The sequence below is a fragment of the Meleagris gallopavo genome, chromosome 10 (genome assembly GCF_000146605.3).
Source record: "Meleagris gallopavo isolate NT-WF06-2002-E0010 breed Aviagen turkey brand Nicholas breeding stock chromosome 10, Turkey_5.1, whole genome shotgun sequence".
Classification (NCBI taxonomy): Eukaryota; Metazoa; Chordata; class Aves; order Galliformes; family Phasianidae; genus Meleagris; species Meleagris gallopavo.
In genome coordinates, this window is record NC_015020.2 from 8,844,201 (window position 1) to 8,870,033 (window position 25,833).

A 25,833-nucleotide genomic window follows, 5' to 3' on the forward strand; every position below is an offset into this window, starting at 1 on the left:
CTCACACCCCCACTCAGGGGGAGGCCCACCAGCCAGGGGGGCTCTCCCACTCAGGGGAGCCTCCCATGGCCCAGCAGGGCTCCCCTCTCAAAAAAATTTCCAATGCCGACCAGTGCTTCCCACCCCCACCCAAAAAAAATAATCTCTTTGAGATAGTGCAAACCCTGGCCTCCAGCACCCAAAAAAATAGCCAAACAAAGCCCTACCAACAGTACCCAGCTACACCATTGCCACCCAAGTTGTACCTCCACAAAAAAAGCAAACAAACCAAGTAACTCAAGCCCACCTTAACCTCACCAGCCAATAAACCAAACTCATACAAAATTACAATCTCTACCTCCAGAGAAACCACAACTTGTATCAGCACTCAAGGCATTGAGTCAGGGGGAGTCTGCCACAGCTAACACACAACCTACAGGGCACACAGCAACACCCAGTGCTTACCTCTCAGATCATGACTTCCACCTCAGAAGAGCCCAGCTCCCAAAGATGTTGAGTACCCCTTAGAACACCAGCTGCACCAGGACCTGAGGAAAAAAAAAAAAAAACAGCTCTAGTGTCAGACTTCACCAAGACAGACAGACTGCCCCAGCACAGGAAATAGAAGTAGGACTCCAAATTCCCCACATAGAAGGGCAGGCAAAATTTCTCACCTCTCACTCCATCAATTCCATCCCTCCAGGAAAGGACCTGCCACACACCCTCAGGCTGAAAGGAAAGCACAGTGAAGCTTCACCTCAAGTGAGGACACAAACAGAAGGGACTTCTGTATCCCAGCACCCAGTCCTAGCTATACATTCCATCCCAGGAATACAGGTCAGACATTAAAGGATACAACTCACCTCAGTCCAAATGGCATCCTTCTCCAGCCCTAAACATACAGGAAGAGCACCAAGGGGCCACCCCGACGGGAGGCCCCACACCAAAACAGGCAGCCCTCAGGTCTAAGGGCTTACGTCCTTCATCCCACCACTGATGAAACCACTCACACATTCTGGCCAATCCTCAGCAAAAAAAGGCTTCACTGCTGCCCTCGCCCTGCAGCAAGATCAGAACCAGACCTGTAGGATTGAGAAGGGCTCTCCAGAGATCATCATACTCTGGGAGGACACTGGGCAGTCGCTGGTCTCTCATCCGTTCCTCAGAAAGGAGACGCTCCCGGTCCCCTATCGTCTTCACCGCTCTCTGCCAGACTCCACAAACTTCCCGTCTTTCTCGACCTGCAAAGTCCAGAGGTAGATACGGCCCCGCCGGGGCAGATCGGACAAGGACAATCCCCTCCCCCGCCCTGCCGCCCGCGCTCACTTTAACTCGCCCCGGGATAACGTCGGCCACGAGGGCGCGCAGCCGGCTCGCGGTGCCTCTCACCCGCAGGGACCGCACAGCCCTCTTTGGGTACCGGTCCCGTCATACGGTTCTTCCCCGCAGCAGTGAGGCCAACTCCAGCTGCGTGAAGAAGGTCTTACCGACTTTCTCGTCCCACTCTGTAAGGGACGCCCGTGGGACGTTTTCCGCATTAGCCGCCCTCGAGCGCTCCGCTCCTCCGTTCGCCCCCGGGCGCAGCTCGGACCGTTCAGCTTCCTCGCGTGTACCGCGACGCGGCCGCCGCGCCGATCTGTCTGTCCTGAAAAGATCATCACCAGCCACACAAGCTGTCAAGATAGGAACGATAAAGCATTCCTGAAGTTACACGAAACTGGGGGGAGAGGAAGGAGGACACGCACGGTCCCGTCCTACTCGCTGCCACTGCTGGATGCGGGACGTGCTGAAGCGCCCTCGAAACTCTTCTTGAGGACCGCGGCGGCCCCGTGCCGATCCTTCTAAAAAGCTGTGCGAGAGCCCGGCAACGGCAACGTGGCGAGCCTAAGAAATTGAGGTAGCCGAGCAGCGGCACTGCGCAAATCCCGAGCACAGAGCGCTTACCTGGGACCCCGAACGCCCGCCGGGTCGGGCCGACGAGAGGCTCCGCCGCGGCCCTCGCTCCGCCTGCAAAAACATAAACTTAAGTCTTAGCAGCCCTTCGTATCGCTTCTAGCCCTTACCAGCACGAAGGCTGAAGCAATACGGCCCCGTCTCGCTCGCTACCGCCGATGACGGCGGGAGGAACCGAAGCGTCCGGCTAAAAATCCCGGGAGGCTGAGAACGCCGCGTCTGGACTCGGGGAACCGAGCGGCGGACCTCCCGAAAGCGCGATGGAAGCCGGTACTCCGGCTCCAAAAAGCTGAGAGAGCCCGGCGGCAGCCCTACGCCGGCCCCGAAAACGGCGGTGAGGACAGCCGGACGGCTCGCCGCCTCCGCCGTCTCGTTACCTCCGGAACCGTTCACCGGGTCGGGCTGATCCTTAATGCGCGCGGTCTCTCTGCAACCTGAAACAAAACAATAGAGAACGTTATATAGAACCCCAAGGTTTCCTTCTAAAAGCAGCCCCTCGCGTAGCTTTTCGGCCCCGGCAGCACAAAGGAACAGAACCTGCACTCGCTCCCGCTCTCGCTCCGGCTCCCGCAGCCGAGGATCTCCGCGAAGCTCCTCGTGAATCCCAGCCGCCTCCGGCGGAGCTTAAGAGGCTTTGCGGCGGGCCCCGCCCCCGAGCTCCCGACGAGGCGCGGCTGCGCGCGGCCCCGCGGCACCTGGCGCTCGTTAGCGCGGCTGGGTCTCGTTACGGCCGGCCCGGGGCTCTGACAGCTCCACACGTGGTCTCCAGATCTGAATCACGGACTTCCAATTGCAGTTTGTTACGCGCTTCTCCTTCTCGCCTCGTTGTTGGGCTCATGAGCAAGTTAAATAACTGTACCTAATTCAAACGGCTCGCTTGGCATTTGACGTGAATGACGTGACAGAATGACGCTCCGACGAACGCCCCCGCCGTGACGGTTTGCGCTCCGCTTTCCCTCGCCCCTCATCCAAAACAAAACCCCAACCCCCAAAGAACAATAAAAAAAACATGTATTAGACCTTTTGATCTCAGAGAAAACGTGACTAAAGATGGCAGTGGAAATAAGGGACCAGCAACGTGAGCAATGGCCGAATGGGTTAATGATACGCTCCAGAAAATTGCAGACCGGTGGAATAGAAGGGGAGCTTTGCAAGCAGTTCTGTGCCGCGCTGCTCCGGATTATGTTCCCGTGTCCTATAAATCGGTAGGATGACTATCCGTGAGATTTTAGTTAGCTCCGGTAATGGACACAAGCACTACAAAGAGAATTCAGTAATGAAATTCACCTTACGTAGCGGTTTCATTCTTACGTTTAAATCCCAAGAGTTGGACTGCGCTCATTTGTATCATTTATATTTGTAGAACTGCAAATGTTTTTACTGTACATTGTTATGGATATATTTTCACAGCCATCAGCAGCGTTGTGCCGAGCGAGGTGAGAGATGTCGCTGAGGCTGTGCGATATATTGCAACGTGCTCTGGGAGAAGGAGCGGGCTCGGCGACGGGTCCTCTTGCAGCTGTGCAAAGGCTTCAATTTATTCTAACATTATAAGGGAATTGCTCTGGGAGATGAATAGTGTCGTAGCACAGGGCTTAAAACTATTTGTCTGAGCTGTTGCTGCTTTAGGAATAGCAGCATATTCCAGTAACTGACACAACAAACTTCCAGTCGTTGAACTAACTGAAGTACGCTGCGAGAAAACTTGGTATTTCTTAGAGAGAGCCCTTTGCTGGACTCTCAGAAGATGTGCCTCGCATCACTTTTCTAATGGTCAGATGGAAAGAAGATAGGAGGAACTGAACTTTGAGTTACGATTAATGCACGCCAAGGGTGAGTCAAAAAGTGCCTTTTGTGTAATCCTTGCTCATTTTAAGTTTAGTAAAAAATAAGACAAGTTATGAGGGTTTGTTTTTTTAAATGTACATATAAAATAATCATTTATAGTCACTAACTCAAGCAACAACATAGTTCTTTTTTAAATTTAATTTTGCATGGGATAATTGATTAAACAGACAGACAACTCCCGAGGACTAATGACAGGCCATCGCAATGCTATAAGGACATCAGAGGATGTCGAAGATCACAAAATAAGGCCACCTCTGTTTGATGGTTATTGGGGGTGGGAATGAATGTGGGAATGCAATCAATATGTAATACACGTGAAAATACAACCCGTTTAAGAACAACTGACCGGTGGAGCGTTCTAGGAGGGTTATCTCGACGCTGCCCAGGCCTTGCCTATAAGGAATACCTCGTTTAATTGTAACAAAACTTTGCTGATCGGTTTCTACTCGTTGAATTCTTTTAATCGGAACACTTCATTACTGAATGAAAAAGCGTGCCCCTCCGTTGCCAGCAGCAAGCGCTCATTTTTATTAAGTGCTTAATGACGCAGGCTATTGAAGTAGTTTAACCTCAGCTTGTCTCGGGACGCACAAAATAACCGGCTCTGTTCTTGCTTCTGCCTCGCTAAATCAGAGCTGCGCTCAGATTGAGGACAAAAGAAGTATAGAGAGGAAGAGCGTGGCTGTACCTAGGTTCATGTATTCGTGATGACGGATACATAAGCAATGTGATTTTTAGGCACCAGATTGTTCCTTAGCGGTCAAAAGCCGATCGGAAGCGCTGAGCTAATCCAGCTGCTGAGGTAGCTGATTTGAAGTCGGTAAAGGAAGTCGTTGGTGCGAACTGTTTTCCTCCGTGCAATCTGAACAATACCTTTACAGGTGTCATCTGTTATACTTCTAGCAAGAGGTGGGTTTAAGGCTGCCATGTTGTCGATACAGAAATAACGGTGCCGACGACAAATGCTGACCTGCGCCTCAGTCAAAATAGTGGATCCGGAACATGCAGCACAAAGTTTTGTACCTGCCCCCGTTATGCTTGAAGCATTATAAATGTTTTTGTAAATCTGACCATTACTGGTCAGACTAGGAGTTTGAGTACATTTAAGTAACCATCACTTCCTCAATTTCTTGCAATTTGCATCTGATCATTTTGGGGCTATATAAAATGAGGATGAGCTTCTTTGCGGTATCGTGGCGCTTAGACGCTCGTGTTCAATACCCTGTCTAATTACACTGACCCTATAATTGCAATTTCACTAACACGCCTGCTCGTAACAAATAGTTCGGAAACCTGTTTTCGTTTCCCTTCTTCCCTTGGATAGCTGCATTTTGAAGTTTGTAACTAAAATTAGGCGGATTGCATTCAATTCCATACACGAGAGAGGCTTTTCTCTTAGGCTCGTCTAAACAGGGTACCAACAGGCTTAAAATAGCTTTGGGAGATTTAAATGAAATGCCAAAGGAAAAGAAAGCTCCACACTATTTTACAGCTTTACATCAAAACGAGCAAGTCACTGTCAACAATTAGTACCGATTTTAAATTTTCTAATACACAGTACTAATTACGCTTACAATGTAAGCTTATAAATGAAACCGCTTGAGTTTCCTGGTCTCGGCTCTCATTTGAGAGCCATTTTCTACAGTATTACTTCATGATCACGCTTGTGGACGTGCACGCACGTTATCTGTTGGCCTGGAAGCTGCTATTGCAATTATGTAGGCTGCTATTGCAATTATGTAAGCTGCCTTTACAGTTACTTCAGGAACATGTTAGAAGGACCGGAAAGTCTCATCTTAGTATCAATGAAATGCTTTCACTGGACTTGCCCGCTTACTTGAAATGTACCTCTTTTCCACCTTTGCATTTTTCTGCTTTGAAGGAAATGTGGCTGCACTCGCTAGAAACGAGTGAAACATTAGTAGTGATATTCTTCGTTCTGCTCATAAGGCCTAGGCGAGATGACTTTGAGAAACTACGTTCAGTTTTTTGGGTACAGCGTTTCCGTTACGCCCTCTAAGCGGAACGCTTTGGTGACACTGATGTACGTTTGTCAGGAAATAGAAGGGAATACAAAAAGACCATGAATGCCGCTTCTCGGGAATCTTTAGCATCGACATTCAACAGTTGAATTTTCAGTGTTCGCTTTTCAGCGTTTCAAACCATGGAAAGTATCTAGAGCATCTGTCTGATACCAGAGAGTGGGAGGTTATTGGTTAATGGGTTTGGTTCTCTTGACCGTGCTCTGAGAAAACGCAATTGCTAGGCACAGCAGAATAGAATTTCAGGGAGATGCTGTGATGAATACCGTCTGTTCAGCTGGACGAGATGCACGCTATTATGTATTGATGATATGACAGTAAGAAATCTCACAAAATTACCTCCCTTAAAAAAGCAGGTCAGAGTTTCTACATTCACCCTCATAAGCATCCTTTGTTCCATCATGATCCTGTAGTTTAAAAAACAAATTTTTTTAAAGTTTCCTACAGTCACGCATGATCCCTCGAAGCTCGCCAGAAAGCGATCTCTAGCCCCAGGAAATCACGAGCCACTTTTAAAGTCAGCACGCTTTCTCTTCTTCCCACACCCTTCCGCATCAGGCAGGCCAACGTAAGTGTCACATGCAAACAACTAAGCAACTGTTGGTCAGAGTGAGAAATACCGTGATACTGTTAAGCTTCAGAGCTGTACAAGAACAACACGGCAGTGCAGCAGTAAAATAGACAAGGACGTAAGATTTTATTGTACAATTGATTTTGACAGGATTTCAAAAGCTGTATACAATACCAAAAAGATAATTACAAAAACAGGTTCAAGGGCAGCTTGACAATTATTTGTTTCATTTTAAAATCATTTAGCTGCCTGTTGCATACCTACTGTACAAATACATTAATTTACATTTCAGTAGCAGGCAATGCCAAGCGTATCCATCACCATCACGATTGCTTGGAGCGGATCCACAACTTCTTGCATGTTATCTTTTCTCAAAACCCAGTCCGGTTTAATTCTGCGGAAATAATAGTGGTTTATCATTACAACAGTATATTGTCACTGTAAAAACTGCAAACTAATTTTTAGGCACGCACCTTGAAACTGTCTTTATTCTTAGAGGAGTTACTGGAATAAAGGAAATTCCGCTAATTAAAGTGCTCGTCTTCTGTTTCGCAAGCGTTCTCTCTGCATCCATTTTGCACTTACGAGCTGTAAGCTTATAGAGGCTTTGAATGCACGTAACAACTCTTGGCATGCTTCGGATTTCCTGAGAAAAGGTGAGAACAATACATTGTTAATACTACAAACTTAAAACTAACTTAAACTTAGAAATCTGTTTTGTTCAATAAAAAAAGAACATTTTTAACGAAAACAAAACTTCTCCCCCACAGTACGGCAATGCTTTTTTAAAACCAGCACGCTGACTACTACTGTTATCAAAATATATACATGGAACACTACTTGAGACTTCAGAACATTCTAGAAGAGCAGTTCAGATGGTAATAATTTCTCATTTCAGGTAATTTTATTATGTCAGTGGTGCGTGTCTCTAACAGGCGGTACAGAGAGACAAATCGGTGTTTTTGTGCATCTTCATACCAAAACAGACTAACACCGTGGTTAGAAGTGACTGAACAACCAAAGTGCTCATATCTGATAGATAAACTTGAATAAATCCGATGAAGCCTATTTATAGCATGGAACCCAGACTGCTCTAGTTATTGGCCATTCCATCCATAAGTATGAACTAATACACTTTGTTGTTGTTGTTTTTTTTTTCAAAACCAGTCTGTTTCTGTTACGATAAAGTATGTCACGCGAAGGCATAAACAGTATTGCTATTTTTTACCGGCAATAAAGATTTTAACTTCGTCTGAAAAGCAATGGCAAGCTCTCGGAAGTAGGGGGAAAAAAGTAAATTAATTTCCTTTTTTTTTTTTTTTAAACTAACTAACTAAACTTTATGTACTGCAAAGAAACCGATAGAAATTCATCAAAAAACTTTTTCAAGTAACAAACACAACATCATAATCTTGCAGATGTCGCGGGATCAAAAACTCGGTGTCACACTCGGAGTGGCAAAGTCAAACACCGCTGGCTAATGACTGCTTTTACCACCTTGAATTGCATTTTCCCACCGACAAAGTTTAGCTATAACAGGTAACAGGTATTAGGCAATTCTTGCCTACGAGAAGAAAAAAATCACCCACAAATACACATAACGCCAAAACATACAAGAAAAGCAAAAAGAAAGCATATATCAAACTACTAAAAAGAAGACGCCAGGTCTTACCAAAGCTCTCTTTGAGTCCTTTGAAAGGATGGCCAACAAACAACAAGTCTTCGTGAAAATACTTCCTCCTTTTTCCGAAATTTTGTCCCCAGCTTTCCCTCGGTACATTTGCAGTAGGTCTAGTAATGTATCTATACAATTATCTACTTCATATACTGCTTGAGTGGTCCTTTCATACTGTTATACCGGAAAGAAATAAGAGGTCTTATATAAACCGATCCTCAAATTAATTTCCCAACTAGACGAAAAAGCAAAATCCATATTCTTCCCTTGATTAAGTCTGTGGCTTGTCTGGCAGCTAAGGGACAAAAATCACTTTTGCACGTTACGCTACTCTAACAGGTCACAAAAAGCTATGCTTTTTGCTTCCCAGGCCCTTAAGTAAAAATCCCCAGAAATGGATTCTGCGTTTTATGTAATAACGACAATAAATTAGAGTGGGTATAGAATTATTTAGGAATAAGTTTAGCTGAAATATTCTATTTTGTCCTGAAATAAGAAAAAAAGAATTTGAACATAAATGCCTGTGGGATGGATATAAGATTGAAAACCTACGTTTGACAAGTTTATTTTTAATTTCCAAATCGAAACTACTCCAGGTTTAATCATTTATGAAAATAATCAGTTCTGTAATTTATCTATTCTACGATATGGATATGAAAAGGTAGTGTACCTTCAGCAACATATACTTTTTCTTTAAAAATTACACAGTTCATGCAAATTGTACACAAATCCTATCCCGTTTCTACAAAATTTTACACATTTCCATAGCTTAGTGGAATGCTTGGGATACCCTGCAATGTAATCTCTTAAAAGTAAATTTCATTAGTTTCTGCCCATGAAAATGCTTTCTTTTACCAGATGTAATCGCTACGATTTAATTTTCTCAAGTAGCTAATTAAAACTCAGAAATTGTTTTGTTCTTCAAAATTATAAATTTTATTTTAAATTCATTCAGAAATTTTGCAGAAAAGTAAAAACTGCAATAAAGTAGGCTACTGCTTATAAACCTGCTAAAGAAAAAAAAATTACCTTTGAAACGTTAAGTAGAACTTGAACTGAATATCTGATCACATCCATACATGGAACACTCCGGTTGCAGCTTCGAATCAGAACAAAAATAGTGAAGATCGCTCTGCTCTGGGCCATATTTTCACAACAGAGAGGGGAGAGCCTGGTAACAACCTCTATAACAAAGACAAATAAATTGCAAAAGACTCTGAAGCGCACGCCAATTCATTTTCAAAGTCACTCAAACTTGCAAAGAAGTAAGAACCACAATTTTGATTTAAGCAAGTACTTCCAAAAGAACAGTTGTAGTATTACAGACTAAAATTTAAGCACACGAAACAATCGAAACAGAACATTTACTGGCATTAAATACAGCTGACTTTAATGTAACACGTTACAAGGACCGCCTGTAAATCGGAGCGATCGCACAGGACTTCCTTTCTCGACAAAAGCCTTTTAATATTGCTCATAACACAGTTATCTAATTTTAGTCCTGAAAAACAAATCGTATCTATTTTATCCCATACAACTCACTCGCTTTTCCAAATCATACAGAAAGCATAAACGTCATTATGAACTTCTCCCAGCAGAATAATTCCTAACTGTCATCCTGGAAATCTATTGGTTACACCACAGGCTGTAGTGATAGGAAAAGAGAATAACAGTTTCAAACTAAAAGTAAATAGGTTTAGATTAGAGATAAGGAAGAAAATCTTTACTGTGAGGCAATGGAACAGGTTGACCAGAGATGTGGCTCGCCAGAAGTGTTCAAACTCAGATTAGATGGGACTGTGGGCCACATAATGTAGTGGAAGATGACCCCGACCCACGGCAGTGGGATTGAAACTTTAAAGTTCACTTCCAACCCAAACCATTCTATGATTCCGTAATGAAGTGAAATACTGACCCAGATGCTTTAATGCTGCAAGAATGTAAGAAATATGTTTGTATTTTAGAAGATATTCAATAGCAATTGAGGTTCTGTTGCACAATTTGTTTTCTTCTTTGCTCTTTCTGTTAGCCTTTTCCAAGCTGAGCCTTAAAGCTTTAGTTTTTGCTGTGTCATTATTCTTTCTCCAAGAATATCCTCTCCACAATGCCTACAGAAAAGGAATTTCACAAAGACAAAAAAAAAAATTGTAAGTAAGCAGAACAGATAATAGAACTTCTACTAGCGTTCCAAATCAATGTTACGTAAGTCTAATCAAGTATTTACTTTGGTTCTTCATTTTTAGATAACTGCCTAATAATCACATTCAGTGTTTAGTCTTCCAAACACTAGATCTGCAAGATGGAAGACCAAAGCATACCTGCATGTATGCAATATACCCTCCAAAAAACACTGCCTCGTAAGTTAGCTCAAACGGTACCTGCTTAATATTACTTCATGGTCTGCTTGTATTTAAGTATTTAATTGAATTGAAACTGATTTAGCCGGTAATTTAACTGACACATTCACAAACCAAAGTAAACTTTTCTGAGAAAACAACAACAACAAAAAAACATCATCCAAAAGAGATCGGTTTTCTTGAAAGAGGTGTTCACCTGAAATTTAATTATTCCAACTGCGATTTTTCTCTTACGCCTGCAGGCAAGGAATCTCCGTACGTGTCGCTGGATTACGGTTGCCGCGTCATTTCTGCGATTTAGCCAGCCTCGGATCATACGCTGACATTGAACGATTCTTTGCAAATCTCTTTGAAATCTTCTCCGTTGCATTTTTGCTCTGAACCATTTCTGTTTAGAATTAAAATAGCTTCATATTTAGTTAAGACCTCTCCCTAAACCCTCATTTCTCTTCCAAAACAAGCGCTGATAAAAAGTGAAAAACTATTTTAACATAACTTTTGACAGATACAGGCTCTAGAAATCCCTAACATTCACACCACATCTCAGCTGTGACTGGCCTAGTGGATGCAGAAATGTGTGACTGCAAAATGAAATCTGAACTAGCAGCAGTTAGGGAAGCATTCCATTTTCTCTCAGCTGGTTTTCAGAAAGAAGCACCACTCTACTTCCTATTTCCCAACTCTGTTTCTTCTCCTCTTTTTATACAGAAAAGAAATAGGGTACTGCATGCCAAATCTGACAAAATGACTCTTCTAAACATTCACTACTGCCTTACGGGGAAAATAAAACATCCTTGACTAAATAATAGCCATTTCAGGAATCAGGGTTCAGATTCCCCGTTTTTTTAATCCTGAACTCCTTCCATCAGTGGAAATAAGTAAATGACCGATTTGGAATCCCGAATGTAATTTTTACTACGTGCCCATGCTGCACTACAGACCTGATTTTTAACATCGCTTTTTAGAAAAGTTTTAAACTTGCTTATATCACAGACGTTGCAGCTTAGGCACGCTTAGTTGCCACTGACGAATCAGAAAAATCTGACCAAACAAAGCACTGCAGATGACACAAAACTGACTGGGAGTGGCTAATTCATCAGAGGGTCATGCTGTCGGTCAAATAAACCTGGACAGGCTGGGGATGTGGGTTGACAGGAACCTCACGAAGTGAGGAGAAGTGAAAAGTCTTGCACTAGGGGAGAAGCGACTCTAGGCACCAGTACGTGCTGGGAGCCACTCAAGTGGAAAGCAGTTTTGCAGAAGGGGACCTAGGAGTCCCTCAGGACACCCAGCTGAACATCATTCAGCAACGTGCCCTCGGAGAGGAAGCTTAGCGAGCTGGGACCGTTCAGCCTAAGAAAAGTGGAAAAGCTCAGGGGAGATCTTATCAGTGTCGGCATAAAGCTGAAGGTAGGGCGCAAAGTAGACCGAGCCAGGCTCTTTTCAGTGCTGCCCAGTGACAGGCAAGAGAAAATGAGCCCAAACTGGAACAAAAGATGGTCACTCTGAATATCATGAAACACTACCGTGCAGGTGACTACTCATTGGAACAGGCTGCCCAAAGAGGTTGTAGATCTCCCTCCTTGGAGATTATCAAAAGCCAACTAGACACGCTCCTCGATGGACCTACTAGGGAGAGTTGGACCAGCTGACCTCCAGAGGTCCCTTGTAATTTCAACCACGCTACGGTCCTGCAAATCCATCCCAAGGGCTATTTCTTTAAGTAGACGCACTTCATGAGCATTACAGGTGGTTGTGTCTGATCTTTCCTACTTCCACTACGCTAAGACAGCACTTAGATTATTTTAGCAAGACTGGGGGACAAAAGAAAACAAACTTTCCCATCCACCCTCACCTTTGAGCTGCTGAAGCCTCCATTCTCTGCTAACACCCACTCTATTATGCTTAGCTGAGTATAAGCAGCATTTTTTTTAAAAATGGTCATCTCTATATTAGCTTTATTATTACAAATTAAGGAACAACAGTGTCTCAGTGCTGCAGCTCAGCAGACTACATTACACAAAGCTATTCATCCGTAATTAGATAAATTAATTAGACTAACCTGTATTATAAGAACTGATGAAATGTGGTTTTCTGCTAGCTTATAGGCGAGGTGCATCCTATAAGCCCTTTGAATTTTAATCGCGGAAACATGATGATATGCAGCTGCTATAAAATAAAGTAGTCTCTTCTTTTGCTTCTGTTCCAAAAACTGTCGGAAGAAAACAGATCAAAGGATATCTTTAATTTTCATACTCAGAGACAGCTGATTTATGCAAAGAACATAGCACACAGCAGTGTATTCGATGCCCTCCGAAGTCAATACCTCAGAACTAAGTACGCCGCTACCTTTCCTCAGTCCCAGGTCTCTAATCCGAACAAAGGCACAGCAAAGCGATTGCCAGAACAGCTTCATTGTAGGCAACAATAAACTGACCCTTGAGCCACATAATTCTCAAAGCAATCAACAGGAATCAGAGTTTAATGATCAGAGCTCTTTTCTTGCCAGCCAAAATTAATGCTAAAATTGCTCCGGAGATACTTTACATCAAGCGTAGTTTTAAAGTGAAGTATACTAACCTTTTTTCTGACTAAATAACCCCGTATAAACGCTTGCAGTTTAATGACAGCTCTTCTGATTTTGTTGTATTTCATAAATTGAAGCCTGCCCTCTTGCCAAGCCCTCAGATGTTTTTGGATAGTCACAGCGGCAGCTTTTTGTCGATCAAGTTTCCTCCTCTCCTTAAAACATCTATATGTTGTTTGGATCAAACATGCAGCTTCGTGCTTCTAAAAAAGATTTTAAAGAGTTCACTGATAATTGAAGTGGGCTCACTCCTGTTGCAATCCATATATGTCTTAGTTTTATCTTACGATGGAAATTTTTTACTAGAAATGAAACTTAAGAGAAAACAAATAAAATAGGAAGTACAAGCAAACGAACATCGCACTACTTTACATAAAAATCCACTTTCACAATTTGGAAGGTCTTTTCCCTTGCCTAAATGGGGTCAAACTATTGTTATAACTTAATCCTTTGTAAGCAAGAAAGCCAATAGATCATTTATACATTTCATTTTTTTGACATAAATGGGCAATTCAATAACTGGAATTGCTCAAAAACATCAACCTATTGATGACAAAACTCACTCAAAAGCAATGCAAACTTAACACAGCCATGACATAGAGTGCAAGTGAAAGCATACCTTTCTTAAAAGTCTTCTAGCCCTGTACTGTCTGTATGCCGACTGAATCTTGACTACTGCATTCTTAGTTGCCAGAAACTGAAGCCGAACCATTCTTGCAGCAAGGGTTGCTCTCCATCTTCTTTGAATAGTAAGCGCACAGAACTTCATTTTCAAAAACCTGACAAGAAAATGCATTTTAGGTTTTTTTTCTAAATGTTGAGAACCTTTACATTTTTAAGTTTAAGTGGAACATGAAGCTTCTGGATACAGGAAGCGAGGCAATGAAAGAGACAGCTTACGTAAGACATTATATCCAAAGAACGTGCATATACAAGCTCTATTAAAAAATCCACCAGCTAAACAGCAGTCACTCAAATAATAAGAATGTCTTAGAAAACATAGAAACACTAAATAGAAGAGAAAAAAAAGTTTCCTCCATCAGGTTATATCTTTTTATTTTATGTCCAACGAACAATGGAAGCCAAAAACCTGTCAAGGCATCATGATGAAGAACACCAAGAACAATTCAGAGGACATAATTTTGCTGCTACTTAAAATAATCATAAGGACAATACGTGGTTCCGATCTCTACATCTCAGATAGGATACAGCAAAGTCAGGAAAGAATGACTAAAACAGTGTAGATAGAATGACAGAATTAGACAGTAAAACTGAGAAGAACTGAGTGCTTCAGATGAGAGAGAGGCCTAGAGCAGGTTTACAAAATCATTTAGATAGATATGCCGAAAGCAAAGCTGTTCTCAGCCTAATCCTGCAACGCAAAAACAACTGGTTTAGAATAGATAGGTTCTGTTTTCCCACAGCAGGCACTCCCAGAACTTGCTGCAAAATGAGGCTGTGGGGGCAGCAGTAGGTTTAAAAAGGCAAGTTGACACTCAGTAGATCAGAAGGATAATAAAGAGAATGAGCAAGGATATAAGCTTTAACATTCACAGTCCAGTGAACACTGATGCTGAGGGAGGATCTCAGTAACTGCTCAGGTTCACATACTCTCCTCAAACAGCATTTTTTTCTGTTTCTGACAGAACCCAGATCTGAATGGGATCAAACAACAGTCTGACCTAGTAGAGCATTTCTTGTCAAACCATTCCCGCAAAAAAAATGAACACTAGTTTAACTATTTCAACACGCATTATGAAGAAATAGCCTGTCCTATTATCTTATCCTGTTAACTTCATGCTGGATTTTTCATAGAATCATAGTATCACCAAGGTTGGAAAAAACCTTTAGAATCACCCAGTCTAACCGTCCACCTATCACCAACATCTCCCACTAAACCACGTCCCTCAGTACATCTAAATGTTTCTTGAACATTTCCAGGAGCAGTGACTCCACTGCCTCCCTGGGCAGCCCGTTCCAGCACCATTTTAATGATGAAAACAAATTAACAATAAAAAGGATAAATAAAAAAGATCAAGCCCTACTCCATTCAAATCCCTACTTCATAACATTTAAGATTACGCAGTAGCTTCTAGTCCAGAAAAATATTCAAACATAAGAAAAATCCTTTGCAAAAGAATAATTCCACGGACATCAACACGATTACACTCAAGCATATTATATACACACTTGAGGGACTAAGTCTGAGAATCTATAGGTGTTCGCCGGAGTGCAAAGCAGTAGTAATAAGTAACAAAGTAAAAAAATAACAAAAGTATTTAGAAGTAGAGAAAACTATGTCAAATTGAGCATTACCAGGTCCTCTGCCGTTTTGTTCTGAAGTGACTCTTAATAATGCGCACAGCTTCTACCATAGATGCATACTCCTTCCGTGCTTTGCAGCCTCGAAACCAGGCTTGAATTACTCGTGCTGCTCTCACTTTGTTAGCCAACCGCCTGGCTTTAAATCCTCTATATGAGGCCTATTAAATATAAAAAACAAAAACAAAAATGTCACCTCTATTTCTTTCATATCGGAGCAAACCAATTTAAACCAAGATTCCAAACTGTACAATATTATAAGTATCTATGAGTTCCTCATATCTGGAAGTTGTTTTCTATGAAATAGAAAAAGCAGCTAGAGAAATACTACAAATGCCACTCACACCTGTAAAAATAATTACATCATAAAAAAATAAGTACAAGAAATATGAAGGAAAAAAAAAACAAAACCAACTCCTCCTCCTCCAAAAACCAAAATACCTTCCCGAATTACCTGAATTTTGATAGCAGCTCTTTTCTTTTGGTTGAATCTTTGTTGTTCAACATTTCGCATCCGATACGCTCTGTAGTGTTGCTGTATTACTAAAGCAGCAAACTTGCACTGAAGGTATCGTTGTCTCTGAGGAAATCCACGAAAAAGTGCCTCGAAAGACAAAGACAAATTTCTTACTATTTCCACACTTGCACGGTATTGACAGGGAACACGACTGCATATTTTTAAGTATTGCTATAGTCACCAACCTGTTTTTAAAATTAACAATATAATTAATTTTAAAAGAGCTTCGATTCCCCAGTTAATTGCTATTTCTACTTTTTAAGCAAAAAAATCACCTCGTTTAGGACATACAAAGATAAAGATAATTACTAAGAATCCGCCACTTGCACCCTCTCCTCCAAAAGGGAGGCAAGGAAGGCACAGCTGTTTTCTTGTACGTAAACAGCAGTGGGGAATTACGAGAGATTATTTCCTTTTCCTTTCTAAATTGAAACTCCTTTCATTTCAGTAATACCCTAAAGAAAGATTCCTTTCATTTTTCCTTAGGGTAAAATAACTAAGAACACCACGAGAAGTCATGGAAAGCTTTTCTCAGAAGGAAAGACAATGTTCTCAGTATACATGCAAATTGTAATCAATGTAAATAACAGGAAGAAATTTTCCCTCCTTTACCCTCAAAAACAAAACAAACAAAAAAAAACACGTCAGAGACGGAGAGCAATTCTAACTCTCGATTACTTCTTGCCAACCCTGCTGATATTTTATCCAGTAAAGAGGGAAGGAAAAAGTGTCAAAACTTCACCTTCCTAGAGCACGTCTGAGACATCACAGACAACAGTTTCACACCCAGTGTACCAGCTGAGGCATACAATAAGAATGAAATATGCCTCCTCATATTCCTATTGAAAATATTTTATCTAGGCAACAAAATTAGTCTGGAGCTATTTAACAGGTCTAAACAAAAAAAGCAAACACCCACAATCTTAATGTGGAGTATTTAGGAAGGCACGAGTAAATCAAAGTCTTACAGAACTCAGCAGTCATACCCCTCCTGCCTTTACTTCACCTTATATCCAGTACTCGAGCTCACTTATTTCAACACATCTAAACAGCCTTCATTTGCATTCCAAAGAAAATATTCATTACGCTATTAATATTTAAGCAGGTGAAAGCCAGTTAGGACAAAAATGTTCTCAAAAGAACAATGGGAACACACACAAATATCAGAGATCAAATTTTAAACAGTAAAATTTTAAGGGAAACGTAAGAAAAAAAGGAATATGACTTTTAAGACGAATGCCTCAGCAAGGAAAGACAAAACGGAGTCAGATTCATTTTTGTGCCCCGTTGTGGTTACCTTTACACACTTAATATACTGCAGAACACGATTCTGTTGTAAGATATATGGTTTTAAACCATCGTTTGAAATCGTGGCAGTTCTCCAAAACAAATGAGTAAACAGAGAAGAACAAACGATATCATACATATATAAGTACCTGAATTTTTATTGCGCTTTCTTTAATTTTCTGGAACCTCTTCTTTACAATGAATCTTCTGACTACAGCCTGCACAAGGATAATTTTTTTCTGGGTTTGCAAGTAGGTCATTCTTTGGTGTTTTACAATCAAGTGGGATCGGTACCATCGCTGTAAGACAACAGCTGCTTTTTTATAGCTCGCATACTGTGATTTAGCTTTGTGCATTAAGTAACAGGCTTGTAATGTAATAGCTGCTCTTTTAAGTTGAATAAATTTTCTACGTTGCACAGCCATTTGAAGAAAAGACTGGATCTTCCTTGTGGCACGTATCTGTCTCGTTAGTTTTCTTGCTTTCATGCCACGGTAGGCAGACTGAATAATTATTATCGCTTGCCTTTGAAGAGAATACTCTGCTTTCTGTAAACGAGCACTGTGACACGCTCTATACCACCTCTGAATAGCAACTATTGAATTCTGAACGGATTTATAGCGGGCCCTTGCTCTCTGGCATCGAAACGCTGACTGGATCGTTATTGCTGCTGCTTTTTTCACAAGAAAACGCTTCCTTTCCACACGCATTCGTAAGAATGATTGGATGCATAGCGCAGCAGCATTGGTTTTACGCAACTGCCTTGCCTTTTTAGCACGAAAAGAAGACTGAAGGCAAATGATGGCCTTCCTTATTTTTGCATAGTTTTCCATGTCAGCTTTTTTTGCTATTTTGGCTCTGAACCTTTGCTGTATAACTCTGACGGCCCAGCACAACTGCTTATAATATTTATGCTGTATGTACATCCGATAACTAGACTGTATTATAATTGCTGAAGCACGCATCATTTTCAACTGCTGTCGTTCCTTCATGCCTCTGTAAGATGCCTGAATAAGAAGAGCAGATTTCTTAATCGTCAGATATTTCTTTTGCTGATTTTTTGCTTTAACGTAGGAACGGTAGTAGTTCTGTATAACAACAGCTGCAGTTCTCATCTTTTGATAAGCGCTTCTATTTCTGTGCATTTTATAGGCTGATTGTATTGTACGAGCAGCTAAATGCATGTGCTCAATGCTCTTGCGCACTCTGATTCCTCTGTACACAGCCTGTAGACGAATAGTTGCTCTGCGAAGATAAAGATACTCCTGAGTATGCTGCCTAGACAGAATCAAAGCTCTGTATCTTCTCTGAAAGACAAGAGCAGCTGCTTTAAGAGAGAGATATCTTTGATGTTCTCGAAAGGCTTTGTAATTTTTCTGAACCACAGTAGCGGCACGGTGCATTTCTTGATGTTGTTTTTTCAAGCGCATGTCCCGAAAAGCCCTCTGAATACAAATTGCTGCTTTCTTAAATGAAAAGTAACGCTGTACTGCAATATTCCTTAGGCTATTCGCTCTGAATTTCCTCTGTATTAGCTGGGTTGCCCACTGAACTCGTCTGTAGCGGTGGTACTGCCTGTACATTCGGTAGTTTCTCTGTATTATAAGCGCTGCCTCGTGCCTTTTCTTCAAGAAGCATCTTGTTTTCATTCCTCTGTAGGCAGCCTGAATAACTAAAACAGATTTGTATGTTTTTAAGTACATTTTTCTGACACGCTTCCCTTCCCTGTAAGCACGATAACGTTGCTGTATGATTACTGAAGCAAGTCTGAGAACTTGGTAAGAAATGTAAATTTTTCGCATTCTTAGCGTTGCTTGGATGACCGTAGCAGCTTGATGCATCTGCCTCATTTTTTGCCTTGCCAAAAAGCCTCTATAGGCTGACTGGATGATAACGGCAGCGTTTAACAACGAGAGATATTGTTGACGTTGAATTTTTGCTAGTTTTGTTGCTCGGTATTTTCTCTGAATTACAACAGCGGCTGTTCTAAGGGAAATAAAACGTTTCCTTTGGAGAAAAGTTCTGAATCTTCTTTGAATAAGCTCAGCAGAATGATTCATAGTTCTTAAAAGTCTTCTTGCTTTCATGCCACGAAATGCAGCCTGGAGACAAAGCGTAGCACTTCTCACAGTCATGTAGTTGTGAACTTGCCTATTTCGCTCCTTACAAGCACGATACCACTGCTGAATCCGTCTGGTTGCCAGCAACAAGTTTCTGAAATCCCTCTGTTGTTTGTGCACTCGATAATAAGACTGTATCAGTGCTGCTGACTGATGCATCATTTTTAAGTCTTGCCGGACTTTCATGCCTCTAAAGGCAGCCTGAAGGACAATGGAAGACTTCTTGAGCTCCAAGTACTTCTTACGTTGCACTCTGCCTAAGCAAAATGCTCTATACTGTCTTTGAATTATAATTGCTGCCATTCTAATTGCCTGGTATCTAATATTTATGCGATGCATCTTAAACATGGCTTGAATACGAATAGCTGCTCGATGCATAGAATGAATTTGTCGTCTGACTTTTACGCCTCTGTAAATTGCTTGCATTTTGATTGCAGCTGCTTTTAAAGATAAGTACTTTTGCCTTTGCCATTTAGTGTGAATAACGGCACGATAGCGCCTCTGAATTACTACTGCTGCAGATCTAAGTCCTACATAGTCCTTTTTTACCAGGTACGATTTGAAGGCTGCTTGTATTGTCGTCGCAGCTTTGCTTAATTCCCTCAGTTGTTTCCTCACAGTCATTCCACGGTACGCAGACTGCAAGACTAGCACAGCCGCCTTTGTCTTTAGATAACGTGCACGCTGGTTTTTTTTCATACAGTAAGCTCTAAAGTATCTCTGAATCACCAGAGTGGATCGCCTCAGTTTTTTAAACTTTAATTGATTGACGTGCATTCTGTAGTAGGACTGAATAATTGTTGCAAGATTGTGCATCTTTTGAATCTTTTTTCTCGCTGCTTTTCCCCTCCATATCGCCTGAAGACGTACTACACAGTTCCGCAGCTCAACGTACTCCTGCCGTTGTTTTCGACTTATGACGATGGCTCTGTAACGCCTTTGGATATTGAGCACAGCATGGTTCATAAGTCTGAACGTTTTCAGAGCCATGAATTTTCTGAAGGCAGACTGTATTGCAGTTGCAGCAGCACACTGTCTTCGAATTTGCTTTCGAACCTGGTAACCGCGAAACGCTGCTTGTAAAGTAAGCACAGCTGCTCTTGTCTTTAGGAAGGTCAGTCTTTGCCGGTTACTAGTCTTGCAAGTTCTGTACCATCTCTGAATCACAACAGAAGCTTGAATCATTGCCTGATATTTTTTTCTTGTAGCATGAGCTCTAAAAGCCGCCTGAATTTTGACAGCAGATCTGTGTTCAAGCTTAAGCTTTTTGCGTGCCTTATAACCCCTGTAGCCTGCCTGTATGCACACTGCTGCTTTTTTAGCTTGCAGGAACTCCTGCCTCTGACAGAGTTGCTTGTGGTATGCACGATAGTGTTTTTGAATGACAACAGCAGCACTGTACATCAGTAAATAACGTGCCCTGGTCCTCCTCATTCTGTACTGTGCCTGGAGAAATACAGCAGTCTCCCTCCACCTTTTTATTTGCTTCCTGACAAGACAGCCTCGAACTGCAGCTTGAATTCTTATGCAGGCTCCCTTCAATTTCCTATAATCTTCTTTAAGTTGAAGAGCATATCTACGAGACCGATACCTTCGCTGGACATAAAGCGTTGCTTCCCTTAAGGCACGGTAATACCTACGAGCTTGTCTCATCTTTACACAAGCTTGAATTTTCACTGTAGCATTTCTCAAGTCTTCAAATCTCTTTCGGATGACATAAGCACGGAAACTTGACTGAATTTTTATCACAGATCTCAATATGTGAGCTTCTTTCCTGGCTTTCCTTCCTCTGTAGGCAGACTGAAGAACAATGGCAGCCAGACGCATCCTCTGGAAAGATAAGGCTGCTTTTTTAGAAGTGACATGTGCCCTAAACCAAGCTTGAATTACAGAAGCAGCATTTTTCATCTCTTTGTATCTTTTTACCTGTTGGTGTTTTCTCACATGCGATTGCAATAAAGTAACAGATTTTTTTATTAGTAGAAATCTTTGTCTTGCTTGTCTCATTCTCCACAGTGATTGAACAACACAAGCTGCTTTTGTTTGCCTGTATAGTATACGCGCTTTCTTGCCTCTAAAAGCAGCTTGGAGAACTACTACGGCTGCTCGCTTTTGCAAATAGATCTCTCTCTCATTTTTTCCTAATTTATAAGCTCTGTAATGCTGCTGAATCATCACTATTTGTGCCCTGTATTCCTGGTAAATACGTCTAGCTATCTGACACCTGTACCAAGCCTGAATCTTGATAATGCTTTGCTTAATACGTAGATACCGTTTCATATCTCTGTGCATCCTATACCAAGACTGAACGAGTAGGGCAGCTCTCTTTCTTTTAGTCAGTTTTGAAGATTGCCATTTTCTGAAATACCTCTGGAGCACTACAGCAGCTCTAATTTTCTCTTGAATTTTGTGTTTTCTCCATTTTCTGAAAGCAGATTGTATAGTAAGTGCTGAAGACCTTAAGATTTCGTATCTTTTCCGATGTTCCTTTGCCAGGTTAGATGCTCGCAGACGATTCTGAATTGTAACAGTAGCCCAAAGAATTCGTTTATATGCAGCAACGGCTAACAACATCCTTATCCTTGCTTGTACAAAGATGACATAGTATCTCAGCTGTAAATAACTTTTCCTTGCGGAGTATCTCCTCCAATAAGCCTATGAGGAAAAATAGAAAATTTAGCACATTCTTAGAATATCAGTATAGTAAATTAGTTTGACTTAAGTCTAAATTTGATGACTCTTGACCTCAGATGTTTTAAAGTTTCTGTATTCCTACTTAACCCACAGAGCACTGGAGCAAGCTGCCCAGAGATATTGTGGAGTTTCCCTCTATGGAGATATTCAAAATCCACCTGGATGCTTTCCTGTGCAACCTGCTCCAGGGAACATGTCTTAGCACGGCAGTTGGACTGTAAGATCAGGAATCTCCAGAGGTCACTTCCTATTCCCGTCATTCTCCACTGCCCAGATATGTATATTAAAAACAAACAATTCTAAACAGCTAATTACTTCCATCTTTGCTATTTTAAGCGCTTTATATTCTGGGAGAAAAAATAAAAATAAAAAAAATCGCCATGTCAACAGAAGATTACGTGTTAAAATACGTAATACATCAGTGACTCTTTAACATCCATTCCAAAGAATCTTAAGAATGCTTTGGGTAACAGTGGGAAACATATACTAAGAACTAACTATCCAGTTACTAGCTATGATCTGGTAACTAATTTCCGCTATTCTGAAACTGCCAACTATAAGTGTCATAACATTAGGAGACACACCATCTCTAGTTTCAACAGCTGCAGAAAAGCAAAGCAGAATTATCTGATTGGTCCTGGCTGGTCTAAGGCCCAGTGTGGGCTTGTTTGTGGTATACCAGTACAAAATATTTACTAAGAAGGAACAATGACGGATTTAAAACCATATTACCATTTCTCTCTGAATAGATATCTGTTGCTGTAAGCAGAACAAACGACGCTGAGCAATACTGTTTCTTCCAGGTTTCAGAGGGTTTCCTTGCTGCTGCGTAATCTCACTTTAAAACAAATTACCTGAATTACTGTGGCAGATTTACTTCTGGCTTCCTCCCATTTTGTCTTTTTTAGATTTAAAAAAATAATCCTAGCTAAGTGTCTTCTCCAGTGCTTCTGGATGATGACTGCTGCGTTGTGTTTCTTCACGAGGCGTCGATGGGACAAGAAGTTTATTGCGTATTTTTGAATTATCCGAGCAGCTCTGTCTCTTTCCTACAAAGAGTGAATTTGAACAGTCAGGACTGAGAGTTCTGTTCATATTTTGGATGCATTAAAAAACTATCTTATAAAAATTAGGCTTGCCGATACCACTGCTTTTCTTTATCCTATTTCAAAAAATTTTCTGAGACAGAATGCTTGCTTCAGCACCGAGTTTTTTGTAAAAGTATCTTTCTGCCTTGACAGTACACCGCGTCTGTTACAGTTTTTTAGTGCTGCTCAAGTAATCTGTTTTTAAGCCTCGATTTTAGTTCTCATTCACAAGAGTTCAAGATATATATGGTATCCAGCTATACTGAAATAACATAAAATTACAAAACTGGCCACACCAGATCGTGTCCACCTAGCCAGAGTTTTGTCTGCATAGACCAAGCAGTGTTTTTACAGTACCCCAGTGACAGTAGTATACAGACTTACATACATCAGGGCAACAAGAAAAGGAACCTGTTGATGTAATACCTAAGTAAAAAGATCATATAGTCAGAACCCTAACTGGTAGTCTATCCATACTGCAGTACAACAGAGCAGAGTTGCTCATATTGCAAGATTAAATTCAAAATAACATCTGCAGTGCCTGTGGGTTTTGTTTTTGACACCACCCGCCTACAATCAGCTTTGCTATAAAGTATATTAAAAGTTATTTATAAAGGAAACGCTTCTATCTTCGCATCAAGACTATTCTTTTAATAAGGTAAAGAAACTGGAGAGGAAAAATTCCCCATTGTATGCCACAGATTCTTAAACTATTCCACTTGGACACTGCTCGATTTTCTAATATCAATCTCAGATACATTTAAAGTGTTTATCAACCTTAATGGTACCAATAGTTTCACAATCATCACAAGTTCTGGCATAACTACTAGAAAAGCAAGAAACAAAATAATACACAACTTCACTCAGAACACTATGAGGAAGTCTAGCAGTTTAGCACCTATGCAGAAATAGTAAATCCATGTGAAAGTTTAATTTTACAAGCCATAAAGCATAATTAAACAAAATAACAATTAATAGGAATTTAAAAGGAAGAGCTCTTTTCAGTTCAAGGAAGCAGTGCAGCAACTTCACACCTGACTTCGGAAAAGGATTTAAGGGGTACTACATTTCAGTTAGAACACAAAATAATTCCCGAAGGACATTAATTTTTAAGGAGCATCCACTTTGCAAAACATGTAACTACTTTAGGATGGTTTTCTACTCATTTTTAGTAGATTATGCTACCAAGAGGTACATATAATTTGATAATAATATCGTTTGTACGAATTTTAATGCCAATATTATTCTAATAAACCTGTGTACTCTATGAACAGTGAATTTATATTCTTTACTTAGTACTTCTCAAAGTAGGAGTTCCAAGCATTGCACAGATAGAGTACCTGAGAAAGTTTCAGTTCCCTTTTCAGCCTGAATTTCCTCCAAGCAGACTGAATTAAACGAGCGGCTCGAGTTTCCTGCCGTAGATCTAGAAGCCGTGAGCACAGAAATGATAGGTAGGTAATAACAACCTATTTAAACACAGAATATAGCCAAGTTAAGAACCACACAAGAGCTGGATACATTTACATCAACTCTAACTAAAGACAGCTATCTCACCTTCTCATCAGGAATTGTGTTTGACATGTCTGAGTAATGAATCATTGCTGGTATTCCACCTAGGTCAGAAACTGCATTATTGATCAGCTGGAAGTTCTTCTTTTCATTTTCTAACAGTTCCTTGTACAAGACTGAAGCAGTTACAGCTTTGCAAAGAGAAAAAATTTGTCAAATTAGATCGAGCATAAGAGTAATGGATTCAAGAAGTGCTTCCGAACATTAAGTAACTTACTTTGGTCAAATGGTCCTTCCATAACATTTAGAGAAGTATCAGACTCGGATGAGGAGGAACAATTTAGTCCCACCTTATGAGTTCTTGAGCACTCTACTGTTTGAGTTGTACGCTGGCACACAGCTTCCAAAGGCACATAACACGGGTGGTAATGATGAATTAAATGACACAGTACTCTTCCATCTGAGAAACAGACTGTGAAATTTTCCACCTGTTTAATAAAATACAGTCAGATACAGTTTCCTTGATTTTTCAATACCATTTAATTGATAGAAAATCCTATACCCAGTTTATGTCTTGTACTTTAGAAAGTAATCCATCATAGAATGGCCTGGATTAGAAGGACCATAAACATCGTCTAGTTCCAACTCCTCGCTGTGGCGGGGTTGCCAACCAGCACATCAGGCACTAGATCAGACATGAATTCTGATTGCTTATTTTGAACAGAAACTATTGCTTCCTTTGAACATTCACTACGCTGTCATATAGCTGTAAGAAACCTGCAACAAGTGTGAATTGCTGTACAGTGAAACTTCAAGGGAAACGCTTGAAAAAGAAAGCACTGTTTCTACAGAAGGATCTCTGGAAACTTCTACAGATTGCTCTCATGTAGCTCTTCAGTGCAGAAATCAGGCATGAACTTGCATGAGCTTCAAAGACTGTAATTTGCCCTTCAGAAAGATTATCAGGTGTGACAGCATTCGGATTGAAGACAAGTGTCTTAACAGGGCTTCTCAGAGAGAACAACTGGTAACATAATCCTTTCAAACAGACATCTCTGAAGAGAGGAAACCTTCTTGGCCTAAACATTAGTTTAATTCCCACAGTTACTATGAACAGTAAAAAATGTATGCACAAATACTTTTAGGATGAATACTCATTTAAAAAAAACAGAAGAAAACAACAAAAAAACCCACTGCAACTAAAATGTTATATTCCTAAAAGGCATATTAATGCATGAGACTAGCTAGAAGGCAATACGCTTTCGCTCAGTATTTTAAAAA

The 25,833-nt window shown here is 41.0% G+C and overlaps 2 protein-coding genes across 2 annotated transcripts in view; both read right to left on the minus strand.

The window, feature by feature from the left end:
- Window positions 1-12: 12 nt before the first annotated feature.
- On the minus strand, window positions 13-2,900 carry LOC104912375 (laforin-like). Its single transcript, XM_010715891.3, has 7 exons — window positions 2,792-2,900; window positions 2,470-2,646; window positions 2,310-2,366; window positions 1,725-1,986; window positions 1,467-1,624; window positions 654-1,220; window positions 13-527 (listed from the first exon to the last, which is right to left on the minus strand). Exons 1-6 carry the CDS (start codon window positions 2,898-2,900, stop codon window positions 1,006-1,008), a joined length of 978 nt encoding a protein of 325 aa, XP_010714193.1. The 3' UTR covers window positions 13-527; window positions 654-1,005.
- Window positions 2,901-6,495: 3,595 nt separating this feature from the next.
- ASPM (abnormal spindle microtubule assembly) overlaps window positions 6,496-25,833 on the minus strand; it is a 28,872-nt gene continuing 9,534 nt past the window's right edge. Inside the window, exons 14-29 of the mRNA XM_031554961.1 lie at window positions 24,830-25,040; window positions 24,598-24,743; window positions 24,381-24,509; window positions 22,807-23,001; window positions 17,288-21,913; window positions 15,789-15,938; window positions 15,329-15,495; window positions 13,632-13,791; window positions 13,006-13,215; window positions 12,488-12,637; window positions 10,622-10,813; window positions 9,984-10,176; window positions 9,098-9,252; window positions 8,066-8,242; window positions 6,867-7,039; window positions 6,496-6,787 (exon numbers count right to left, since the gene is read on the minus strand). Coding sequence (XP_031410821.1) covers window positions 6,682-6,787; window positions 6,867-7,039; window positions 8,066-8,242; window positions 9,098-9,252; window positions 9,984-10,176; window positions 10,622-10,813; window positions 12,488-12,637; window positions 13,006-13,215; window positions 13,632-13,791; window positions 15,329-15,495; window positions 15,789-15,938; window positions 17,288-21,913; window positions 22,807-23,001; window positions 24,381-24,509; window positions 24,598-24,743; window positions 24,830-25,040 — 7,140 coding nt within the window. The 3' untranslated portion in view covers window positions 6,496-6,681. The remainder of the gene's footprint in view (window positions 6,788-6,866; window positions 7,040-8,065; window positions 8,243-9,097; window positions 9,253-9,983; window positions 10,177-10,621; window positions 10,814-12,487; window positions 12,638-13,005; window positions 13,216-13,631; window positions 13,792-15,328; window positions 15,496-15,788; window positions 15,939-17,287; window positions 21,914-22,806; window positions 23,002-24,380; window positions 24,510-24,597; window positions 24,744-24,829; window positions 25,041-25,833) is intronic.